This window comes from Plectropomus leopardus, chromosome 15 (assembly GCF_026936395.1).
Source record: "Plectropomus leopardus strain MGB_pleo_1.0 chromosome 15, ASM2693639v1, whole genome shotgun sequence".
NCBI lineage: Eukaryota > Metazoa > Chordata > Actinopteri > Perciformes > Serranidae > Plectropomus > Plectropomus leopardus.
Window position 1 is genome coordinate 5,730,031 of NC_142190.1, and position 12,823 is coordinate 5,742,853.

General features: G+C 34.5%; 1 protein-coding gene across 13 annotated transcripts in view; it reads right to left on the reverse strand.

The window, feature by feature from the left end:
* Window positions 1–12,823, reverse strand: part of auts2a (activator of transcription and developmental regulator AUTS2 a) — a 449,370-nt gene that overhangs the window by 13,478 nt on the left and 423,069 nt on the right. For 11 of the 13 annotated variants that reach the window (XM_088088966.1, XM_088088963.1, XM_088088970.1 and 8 more), the window contains one exon: window positions 3,775–3,916. In XM_088088966.1, coding sequence (XP_087945092.1) covers window positions 3,775–3,916 — 142 coding nt within the window. The remainder of the gene's footprint in view (window positions 1–3,774; window positions 3,917–12,823) is intronic. The other 2 variants (XM_088088967.1, XM_088088964.1) reach the window with 1 other exon arrangement.

The following is a 12,823-nucleotide window of genomic DNA, read 5'->3' on the forward strand; positions in this document are numbered from 1 at the left end:
AAGGCTATAGTATGGCAAAAATGTCAAAATATGACCCGTCCAAAAAACTGCTAGAAACTACTTTAAATGACATAAAATAGCGTGCCGAAACATGCCATAGCAAAGGAATTCGCAAAAACAGCCAAAAACATCACAAAATTGCATGTCCAAAAATCGACCAAAAAAGCAAGGCTATAGTATGGCAAAAATGTCAAAATATGACCCGTCCAAAAAACTGCGAAAAACTACTTTAAATGACATCAAATAGTGTGCCAAAACACGCCATAGCAAAGGATTTTGCAAAAACGGCCAAAAACATAGCAAAATTGAATGTCCAAAAATTGACCAAAAAAGCAAGGCTATAGTATGGCAAAATGTCAAAATATGACCCGTCAAAAACTGCTAGAAACTACTTTAATCCACATTAAATAGAGTGCCGAAACACGCCATAGCAAAGGATTTTGCATAAACGCCCAAAAACATAGCAAAATTGAATGTCCAAAATTGACTTAAAAAGCAAGGCTATAGTATGGCAAAAATGTCAAAATATGACCCGTCCAAAAAACTGCTAGAAACTACTTTAATCCACATTAAATAGCGTGCCGAAACATGCCATAGCAAAGGAATTTGCAAAAACCGCCAAAAACATCACGAAATTGCATATCCAAAATTGACCAAAAAAGCAAGGCTATAGTATGGCAAAAATGTCAAAATATGATCCGTCCAAAAAACTGCTAAAAACTACTTTAAATAACATAAAATAGCGTGCAGAAACATGCCATAGCAAAGGAATTTGCAAAAACGGCCAAAAAACATCACAAAATTGCATGTCCAAAAATCGACCAAAAAAGCAAGGCTATAGTATGGCAAAAATGTCAAAATATGACCCGTCCAAAAAACTGCTAAAAACTACTTTAAATGACATAAAATAGCGTGCCGAAACATGCCATAGCAAAGGAATTTGCAAAAACCGCCAAAAACATCACGAAATTGCATGTTGAAAAATCGACTTAAAAAAGCAAGGCTATAGTATGGCAAAAATGTCAAAATATGACCCGTCCAAAAAACTGCTAGAAACTACTTTAATCCACATTAAATAGAGTGCCGAAACACGCCATAGCAAAGGATTTTGCATAAACGGCCAAAAACATAGCAAAATTGAATGTCCAAAAATTGACTTAAAAAAGCAAGGCTATAGTATGGCAAAAATGTCAAAATATGACCCATCCAAAAAACTGCTAAAAACTACTTTAAATGACATCAAATAGTGTGCCAAAACACGCCATAGCAAAGGATTTTGCAAAAACGGCCAAAAACATAGCAAAATTGCATGTCCAAAAATCGACCAAAAAAGCAAGGCTATAGTATGGCAAAAATGTCAAAATATGACCCGTCCAAAAAACTGCTAGAAACTACTTTAATCCACATTAAATAGCGTGCCGAAACACGCCATAGCAAAGGAATTTGCAAAAACAGCCAAAAACATCACAAAATTGCATGTCCAAAAATCGACCAAAAAAGCAAGGCTATAGTATGGCAAAAATGTCAAAATATGACCCGTCCAAAAAACTGCGAAAAACTACTTTAAATGACATCAAATAGTGTGCCAAAACACGCCATAGCAAAGGATTTTGCAAAAACGGCCAAAAACATAGCAAAATTGAATGTCCAAAAATTGACCAAAAAAGCAAGGCTATAGTATGGCAAAAATGTCAAAATATGACCCGTCCAAAAAACTGCTAGAAACTACTTTAATCCACATTAAATAGAGTGCCGAAACACGCCATAGCAAAGGATTTTGCATAAACGGCCAAAAACATAGCAAAATTGAATGTCCAAAAATTGACTTAAAAAAGCAAGGCTATAGTATGGCAAAAATGTCAAAATATGACCCGTCCAAAAAACTGCTAAAAGCTACTTTAATCCACATTAAATAGCGTGCCGAAACATGCCATAGCAAAGGAATTTGCAAAAACAGCCAAAAACATCACAAAATTGCATGTCCAAAAATCGACCAAAAAAGCAAGGCTATAGTATGGCAAAAATGTCAAAATATGACCCGTCCAAAAAACTGCTAAAAACTACTTTAAATGACATAAAATAGCGTGCCAAAACACGCCATAGCAAAGGATTTTGCAAAAACGGCCAAAAACATAGCAAAATTGAATGTCCAAAAATTGACCAAAAAAGCAAGGCTATAGTATGGCAAAAATGTCAAAATATGACCCGTCCAAAAAACTGCTAAAAACTACTTTAAATGACATAAAATAGCGTGCAGAAACACGCCATAGCAAAGGATTTAGCAAAAAGGGCCAAAAACATCACAAAATTGAATGTCCAAAAATCGACTTAAAAAAGCAAGGCTATAGTATGGCAAAAATGTCAAAATATGACCCGTCCAAAAAACTGCTAAAAACTACTTTAATCCACATTAAATAGCGTGCCGAAACACACCATAGCAAAGGAATTTGCAAAAACAGCCAAAAACATCACAAAATTGCATGTCCAAAAATCGACCAAAAAAGCAAGGCTATAGTATGGCAAAAATGTCAAAATATGACCCGTCCAAAAAACTGCTAAAAACTACTTTAAATGACATCAAATAGTGTGCCAAAACACGCCATAGCAAAGGATTTTGCAAAAACGGCCAAAAACATAGCAAAATTGAATGTCCAAAAATTGACCAAAAAAGCAAGGCTATAGTATGGCAAAAATGTCAAAATATGACCCGTCCAAAAAACTGCTAGAAACTACTTTAATCCACATTAAATAGCGTGCAGAAACACGCCATAGCAAAGGATTTTGCAAAAACGGCCAAAAAACATCACAAAATTGCATGTCCAAAAATCGACCAAAAAAGCAAGGCTATAGTATGGCAAAAATGTCAAAATATGACCCGTCCAAAAAACTGCTAAAAACTACTTTAAATGACATAAAATAGCGTGCCGAAACATGCCATAGCAAAGGAATTTGCAAAAACCGCCAAAAACATCACGAAATTGCATGTTGAAAAATCGACTTAAAAAAGCAAGGCTATAGTATGGCAAAAATGTCAAAATATGACCCGTCCAAAAAACTGCTAGAAACTACTTTAATCCACATTAAATAGAGTGCCGAAACACGCCATAGCAAAGGATTTTGCATAAACGGCCAAAAACATAGCAAAATTGAATGTCCAAAAATTGACTTAAAAAAGCAAGGCTATAGTATGGCAAAAATGTCAAAATATGACCCATCCAAAAAACTGCTAAAAACTACTTTAAATGACATCAAATAGTGTGCCAAAACACGCCATAGCAAAGGATTTTGCAAAAACGGCCAAAAACATAGCAAAATTGCATGTCCAAAAATCGACCAAAAAAGCAAGGCTATAGTATGGCAAAAATGTCAAAATATGACCCATCCAAAAAACTGCTAGAAACTACTTTAATCCACATTAAATAGAGTGCCGAAACACGCCATAGCAAAGGAATTTGCAAAAACAGCCAAAAACATCACAAAATTGCATGTTGAAAAATTGACTTAAAAAAGCAAGGCTATAGTATGGCAAAAATGTTGAAAATATAACCGGTCCAAAAAACTGCTAAAAACTACTTTAAATGACATAAAATAGATGCCAAAACACACCATAGTATAGGTTGTTGTGAAAAATCATTAAAAATGTGAAAGTAGTTTGATAAGGTATGTACAAATTTTCTTTGTTTTTCTGTTTTACAATATGTGAAAGATCTGACCAACTCCAATCTATGTAACGATCTATTTATCTTTCTTTCCAGATCCTTGAGACATACTGACCTGCAGTAGAGAAGAGAGTGGCGGGTCGTGCCAAGTCGTTGGGGTGATGGATTGCACCAAAGAGGCTGGGGCCCGGAGGTCGACTCAGGAACTCTGGCTTGAGGCCAAAGTCAAGCTTGTGAGGGTCAACCTGCATCTGCTGCTGGAAGACGACAGACCGACAGAGAGAGACACATGTAAAACTCCACAATATTGTGTTACAAAAATCAAAACAATGATGAATCCACCTGTGTTAATTGTATGAAAACGTGTTCATAATAAATTCTACTGTTAAACTGTTTTAGGTTGATTGTATCTTTTTTTTATGTGAATCCCATGTTGTAAGGAGCTTTTTATGAGCGTGAAAATATGTTGGCAAACTATTTAATGCTGTTTTCAGCTGTTTTTAGGGAATGTAAAACTTTGACATTTTTGCCATACTATAGCCTTGCTCTTTTGGTCGATTTTTGGACATTCAATTTTGTTAACTTTTTGGCCGTTTTTGCAAAATCCGATGCTATGGCATGATTCTGCACGCTATTTAATGTGGTTTAAAGTAGTTTTCAGCAGTTTTTTGGACGGGTCATATTTTGACATTTTTGCCATACTATAGCCTTGCTTTTTTAAGTTGATTTTTCAACATGCAATTTCGTGATGTTTTTGGCTGTTTTTGCAAAATCTTTTGCTATGGTATGATTCTGCACGCTATTTAATGTCATTTAAAGTAGTTTTTATCACTTTTTTGGACGGGTCATATTTTGACATTTTTGCCATACTATAGCCTTGCTCTTTTGGTCGATTTTTGGACATTCAATTTTGTTATATTTTTGGCCATTTTTGAAAAATCCGATGCTATGGTGTGTTTCGGCACGCTATTTAATGTCATTTAAAGTAGTTTTTAGCACTTTTTTTTGACGGGTCATATTTTGACATTTTTGCCATACTATAGCCTTGCTGTTTTGGTCAATTTTTGGACATGCAATTTTGTTACGTTTTTGGCTGTTTTTGCAAAATCTTTTGCTATGGCGTGTTTCGGCACGCTATTTAATGTCATTTAAAGTAGTTTTTAGCACTTTTTTGGACGGGTCATATTTTGACATTTTTGCCATACTATAGCCTTGCTGTTTTGGTCGATTTTTGGACATTCAATTTTGTGATGTTTTTATTGTTTTTGCAAAATCCATTGCTATGGCATGATTCTGCATGCTATTTAATGTAGTTTAAAGTAGTTTTTAGCAGTTTTTTGGACGGGTCATATTTTGACATTTTTGCCATACTATAGCCTTGCTTTTTTAAGTTGATTTTTCAACATGCAATTTCGTGATGTTTTTGGCTGTTTTTGCAAAATCTTTTGCTATGGTATGATTCTGCATGCTATTTAATGTCATTTAAAGTAGTTTCTAGCAGTTTTTTGGACGGGTCATATTTTGACATTTTTGCCATACTATAGCCTTGCTCTTTTGGTCGATTTTTGGACATTCAATTTTGTTATATTTTTGGCCATTTTTGAAAAATCCGATGCTATGGCGTGTTTCGGCACGCTATTTAATGTCATTTAAAGTAGTTTTTAGCACTTTTTTGGACGGGTCATATTTTGACATTTTTGCCATACTATAGCCTTGCTGTTTTGGTCGATTTTTGGACATTCAATTTTGTGATGTTTTTGGCCGTTTTTGCAAAATCCATTGCTATGGCATGATTCTGCATGCTATTTAATGTCATTTAAAGTAGTTTTTAGCACTTTTTTGGACGGGTCATATTTTGACATTTTGCCATACTATAGCCTTGCTCTTTTGGTCGATTTTTGACATTCAATTTTGTTATATTTTTGGCCATTTTGAAAAATCCGATGCTATGGTGTGTTTCGCACGCTTATTTAATGTCATTTAAAGTAGTTTTTAGCACTTTTTTGATCGGTCATATTTTGACATTTTTGCCATACTATAGCCTTGCTGTTTTGGTCAATTTTTGGACATGCAATTTTGTTACGTTTTTGGCTGTTTTTGCAAAATCTTTTGCTATGGCGTGTTTCGGCACGCTATTTAATGTCATTTAAAGTAGTTTTTAGCACTTTTTTGGACGGGTCATATTTTGACATTTTTGCCATACTATAGCCTTGCTGTTTTGGTCGATTTTTGGACATTCAATTTTGTGATGTTTTTGGCCGTTTTTGCAAAATCCATTGCTATGGCATGATTCTGCATGCTATTTAATGTCATTTAAAGTAGTTTTTAGCACTTTTTTGGACGGGTCATATTTTGACATTTTTGCCATACTATAGCCTTGCTCTTTTGGTCGATTTTTGGACATTCAATTTTGTTATATTTTTGGCCATTTTTGCAAAATCCAATGTTATGGTGTGTTTCGCACGCTTATTTAATGTCATTTAAAGTAGTTTTAGCACTTTTTTTTGACGGGTCATATTTTGACATTTTTGCCATACTATAGCCTTGCTGTTTTGGTCAATTTTTGGACATGCAATTTTGTTACGTTTTTGGCTGTTTTTGCAAAATCTTTTGCTATGGCGTGTTTCGGCACGCTATTTAATGTCATTTAAAGTAGTTTTTAGCACTTTTTTGGACGGGTCATATTTTGACATTTTTGCCATACTATAGCCTTGCTGTTTTGGTCGATTTTTGGACATTCAATTTTGTGATGTTTTTGGCTGTTTTTGCAAAATCCATTGCTATGGCATGATTCTGCATGCTATTTAATGTAGTTTAAAGTAGTTTTTAGCAGTTTTTTGGACGGGTCATATTTTGACATTTTTGCCATACTATAGCCTTGCTTTTTTAAGTTGATTTTTCAACATGCAATTTCGTGATGTTTTTGGCTGTTTTTGCAAAATCTTTTGCTATGGTATGATTCTGCATGCTATTTAATGTCATTTAAAGTAGTTTCTAGCAGTTTTTGGATCGGTCATATTTTGACATTTTTGCCATACTATAGCCTTGCTCTTTTGGTCGATTTTTGGACATTCAATTTGTTATATTTTTGGCCATTTTTGAAAAATCCGATGCTATGGCGTGTTTCGGCACGCTATTTAATGTCATTTAAAGTAGTTTTTAGCACTTTTTTGGACGGGTCATATTTTGACATTTTTGCCATACTATAGCCTTGCTGTTTTGGTCGATTTTTGGACATTCAATTTTGTGATGTTTTTGGCCGTTTTTGCAAAATCCATTGCTATGGCATGATTCTGCATGCTATTTAATGTCATTTAAAGTAGTTTTTAGCACTTTTTTGGACGGGTCATATTTTGACATTTTGCCATACTATAGCCTTGCTGTTTTGGTCGATTTTTGGACATTCAATTTTGTTACGTTTTTGGCTGTTTTTGCAAAATCCGATGCTATGGCATGATTCTGCACGCTATTTAATGTAGTTTAAAGTAGTTTTTAGCACTATTTTGGACGGGTCATATTTTGACATTTTTGCCATACTATAGCCTTGCTGTTTTGGTCGATTTTTGGACATGCAATTTTGTTACGCTTTTATTGTTTCTGCAAAATCCTTTGCTATGGCGTGTTTCGGCACGCTATTTAAAGTGGATTAAAGTATTTTCAGCAGTTTTTTGGACGGGTCATTATTTGCCATTTTGCCATACTATAGCCTTGCTGTTTTGGTCGATTTTTGACATTCAATTTTGTGGATGTTTTAATGCTTTTGCAAAATCCATTGCTATGGCATGATTCTGCATGCTATTTAATGTAGTTTAAAGTAGTTTTTAGCACTTTTTTGGACGGGTCATATTTTGACATTTTTGCCATACTATAGCCTTGCTGTTTTGGTCGATTTTTGGACATGCAATTTTGTTACGTTTTTGGCTGTTTTTGCAAAATCTTTTGCTATGGCGTGTTTTGGCACGCTATTTAATGTCATTTAAAGTAGTTTTTAGCACTTTTTTGGACGGGTCATATTTTGACATTTTTGCCATACTATAGCCTTGCTGTTTTGATCGATTTTTGGACATTCAATTTTGTTATGTTTTTGGCTGTTTTTGCAAAATCCGATGCTATGGCATGATTCTGCACGCTATTTTATGTGGTTTAAAGTAGTTTTCAGCAGTTTTTTGGATGGGTCATATTTTGACATTTTTGCCATACTATAGCCTTGCTTTTTTAAGTTGATTTTTCAACATGCAATTTCGTGATGTTTTTGGCTGTTTTTGCAAAATCCGATGCTATGGCATGATTCTGCACGCTATTTTATGTGGTTTAAAGTAGTTTTCAGCAGTTTTTTGGACGGGTCATATTTTGACATTTTTGCCATACTATAGCCTTGCTTTTTTGGTCGATTTTTGGACATGCAATTTTGTTATGTTTTTGGGCGTTACTGCAAAATCTTTTGCTATGGCGTGTTTTGGCACGCTATTTAATGTCATTTAAAGTAGTTTTTAGCACTTTTTTGGACGGGTCATATTTTGACATTTTTGCCATACTATAGCCTTGCTGTTTTGATCGATTTTTGGACATTCAATTTTGTTATGTTTTTGGCTGTTTTTGCAAAATCCAATGCTATGGTATGATTCTGCACGCTATTTTATGTGGTTTAAAGTAGTTTTCAGCAGTTTTTTGGATGGGTCATATTTTGACATTTTTGCCATACTATAGCCTTGCTTTTTTAAGTTGATTTTTCAACATGCAATTTCGTGATGTTTTTGGCTGTTTTTGCAAAATCTTTTGCTATGGCGTGTTTCGGCACGCTATTTAATGTCATTTAAAGTAGTTTTTAGCACTTTTTTGGACGGGTCATATTTTGACATTTTTGCCATACTATAGCCTTGCTGTTTTGATCGATTTTTGGACATTCAATTTTGTTATCTTTTTGGCTGTTTTTGCAAAATCCGATGCTATGGCATGATTCTGCACGCTATTTTATGTGGTTTAAAGTAGTTTTCAGCAGTTTTTTGGACGGGTCATATTTTGACATTTTTGCCATACTATAGCCTTGCTTTTTTGGTCGATTTTTGGACATGCAATTTTGTTATGTTTTTGGGCGTTACTGCAAAATCCTTTGCTATGGCGTGTTTTGGCACGCTATTTAAAGTGGATTTAAGTAGTTTTCAGCAGTTTTTTGGACGGGTCATATTTTGACATTTTTGCCATACTATAGCCTTGCTTTTTTAAGTTGATTTTTCAACATGCAATTTCGTGATGTTTTTGGCTGTTTTTGCAAAATCTTTTGCTATGGTATGATTCTGCACGCTATTTAATGTCATTTAAAGTAGTTTTTATCACTTTTTTGGACGGGTCATATTTTGACATTTTTGCCATACTATAGCCTTGCTCTTTTGGTCGATTTTTGGACATTCAATTTTGTTATATTTTTGGCCATTTTTGAAAAATCCGATGCTATGGCGTGTTTCGGCACGCTATTTAATGTCATTTAAAGTAGTTTTTAGCACTTTTTTGATTTGGTCATATTTTGACATTTTTGCCATACTATAGCCTTGCTGTTTTGGTCAATTTTTGGACATGCAATTTTGTTACGTTTTTGGCTGTTTTTGCAAAATCTTTTGCTATGGCGTGTTTCGGCACGCTATTTAATGTCATTTAAAGTAGTTTTTAGCACTTTTTTGGACGGGTCATATTTTGACATTTTTGCCATACTATAGCCTTGCTGTTTTGGTCGATTTTTGGACATTCAATTTTGTGATGTTTTTGGCTGTTTTTGCAAAATCCATTGCTATGGCATGATTCTGCATGCTATTTAATGCAGTTTAAAGTAGTTTTTAGCACTATTTTGGACGGGTCATATTTCGACATTTTTGCCATACTATAGCCTTGCTTTTTTGGTCAACTTTTGGACATGCAATTTTGCTATGTTTTTGGCTGCTTTTGCAAAATCCAATGTTATGGCATGATTCTGCATGCTATTTTATGTGGTTTAAAGTAGTTTTCAGCAGTTTTTTGGACGGGTCATATTTTGACATTTTTGCCATACTATAGCCTTGCTTCTTTGGTCGATTTTTTAACATGCAATTTTGAGATGTTTTTGGCTGTTTTTGCAAAATCCTTTGCAATGGCGTGTTTCGGCACGCTATTTAAAGTGGATTAAAGTAGTTTTCAGCACTTTTTTGGACGGGTCATATTTTGACATTTTGCCATACTATAGCCTTGCTCTTTTGGTCGATTTTTGGACATTCAATTTTGTGATGTTTTTGGCCGTTTTTGCAAAATCCATTGCTATGGCATGATTCTGCATGCTATTTAATGTAGTTTAAAGTAGTTTTTAGCACTTTTTTGGACGGGTCATATTTTGACATTTTTGCCATGCTATAGCCTTGCTGTTTTGGTCGATTTTTGGACATGCAATTTTGTTACGTTTTTGGCTGTTTTTGCAAAATCCGATGCTATGGTATGATTCTGCACGCTATTTAATGTAGTTTAAAGTAGTTTTTAGCACTATTTTGGACGGGTCATATTTTGACATTTTTGCCATACTATAGCCTTGCTGTTTTGGTCGATTTTTGGACATGCAATTTTGTTACGTTTTTGGCTGTTTCTGCAAAATCCTTTGCTATGGCGTGTTTCGGCACGCTATTTAAAGTGGATTAAAGTATTTTCAGCAGTTTTTTGGACGGGTCATTATTTGCCATTTTGCCATACTATAGCCTTGCTGTTTTGGTCGATTTTTGGACATGCAATTTTGTTATGTTTTTGGCTGTTTTTGCAAAATCCGATGCTATGGCATGATTCTGCACGCTATTTTATGTGGTTTAAAGTAGTTTTCAGCAGTTTTTTGGACGGGTCATATTTTTACATTTTTGCCATACTATAGCCTTGCTTTTTTGGTCGATTTTTGGACATGCAATTTTGTTATGTGTTTGGGCGTTACTGCAAAATCCTTTGCTATGGCGTGTTTTGGCACGCTATTTAAAGTGGATTTAAGTAGTTTTCAGCAGTTTTTTGGACGGGTCATATTTTGACATTTTTGCCATACTATAGCCTTGCTTTTTTAAGTTGATTTTTCAACATGCAATTTCGTGATGTTTTTGGCTGTTTTTGCAAAATCTTTTGCTATGGTATGATTCTGCACGCTATTTAATGTCATTTAAAGTAGTTTTTATCACTTTTTTGGACGGGTCATATTTTGACATTTTTGCCATACTATAGCCTTGCTCTTTTGGTCGATTTTTGGACATTCAATTTTGTTATATTTTTGGCCATTTTTGAAAAATCCGATGCTATGGCGTGTTTCTGCACGCTATTTAATGTCATTTAAAGTAGTTTTTAGCACTTTTTTTGACGGGTCATATTTTGACATTTTTGCCATACTATAGCCTTGCTGTTTTGGTCGATTTTTGGACATGCAATTTTGTTACGTTTTTGGCTGTTTTTGCAAAATCTTTTGCTATGGCGTGTTTCGGCACGCTATTTAATGTCATTTAAAGTAGTTTTCAGCACTTTTTTGGACGGGTCATATTTTGACATTTTTGCCATACTATAGCCTTGCTGTTTTGGTCGATTTTTGGACATTCAATTTTGTGATGTTTTTGGCCGTTTTTGCAAAATCCATTGCTATGGCATGATTCTGCATGTTATTTAATGTAGTTTAAAGTAGTTTTTAGCAGTTTTTTGGACGGGTCATATTTTGACATTTTTGCCATACTATAGCCTTGCTTTTTTAAGTTGATTTTTCAACATGCAATTTCGTGATGTTTTTGGCTGTTTTTGCAAAATCTTTTGCTATGGTATGATTCTGCACGCTATTTAATGTCATTTAAAGTAGTTTTTATCACTTTTTTGGACGGGTCATATTTTGACATTTTTGCCATACTATAGCCTTGCTGTTTTGATCGATTTTTGGACATTCAATTTTGTTATGTTTTTGGCTGTTTTTGCAAAATCCGATGCTATGGCATGATTCTGCACGCTATTTTATGTAGTTTAAAGTAGTTTTCAGCAGTTTTTTGGATGGGTCATATTTTGACATTTTTGCCATACTATAGCCTTGCTTTTTTAAGTTGATTTTTCAACATGCAATTTCGTGATGTTTTTGGCTGTTTTTGCAAAATCTTTTGCTATGGCGTGTTTCGGCACGCTATTTAATGTCATTTAAAGTAGTTTTTAGCACTTTTTTGGACGGGTCATATTTTGACATTTTTGCCATACTATAGCCTTGCTGTTTTGGTCGATTTTTGGACATGCAATTTTGTTACGTTTTTGGCTGTTTCTGCAAAATCCTTTGCTATGGCGTGTTTCGGCACGCTATTTAAAGTGGATTAAAGTAGTTTTCAGCAGTTTTTTGGACGGGTCATTATTTGCCATTTTGCCATACTATAGCCTTGCTGTTTTGGTCGATTTTTGGACATTCAATTTTGTGATGTTTTTGGCCGTTTTTGCAAAATCCATTGCTATGGCATGATTCTGCATGCTATTTAATGTAGTTTAAAGTAGTTTTTAGCAGTTTTTTGGACGGGTCATATTTTGACATTTTTGCCATACTATAGCCTTGCTGTTTTGGTCGATTTTTGGACATGCAATTTTGTTACGTTTTTGGCTGTTTTTGCAAAATCTTTTGCTATGGCATGTTTTGGCACGCTATTTAATGTCGTTTAAAGTAGTTTTCAGCACTTTTTTGGACGGGTCATATTTTGACATTTTTGCCATACTATAGCCTTGCTGTTTTGGTCGATTTTTGGACATGCAATTTTGTTATGTTTTTGGCTGTTTTTGCAAAATCCGATGCTATGGCATGATTCTGCACGCTATTTTATGTGGTTTAAAGTAGTTTTCAGCAGTTTTTTGGATGGGTCATATTTTGACATTTTTGCCATACTATAGCCTTGCTTTTTTAAGTTGATTTTTCAACATGCAATTTCGTGATGTTTTTGGCTGTTTTTGCAAAATCTTTTGCTATGGCGTGTTTCGGCACGCTATTTAATGTCATTTAAAGTAGTTTTTAGCACTTTTTTGGACGGGTCATATTTTGACATTTTTGCCATACTATAGCCTTGCTGTTTTGGTCGATTTTTGGACATGCAATTTTGTTACGTTTTTGGCTGTTTCTGCAAAATCCTTTGCTATGGCGTGTTTCGGCACGCTATTTAAAGTGGATTAAAGTA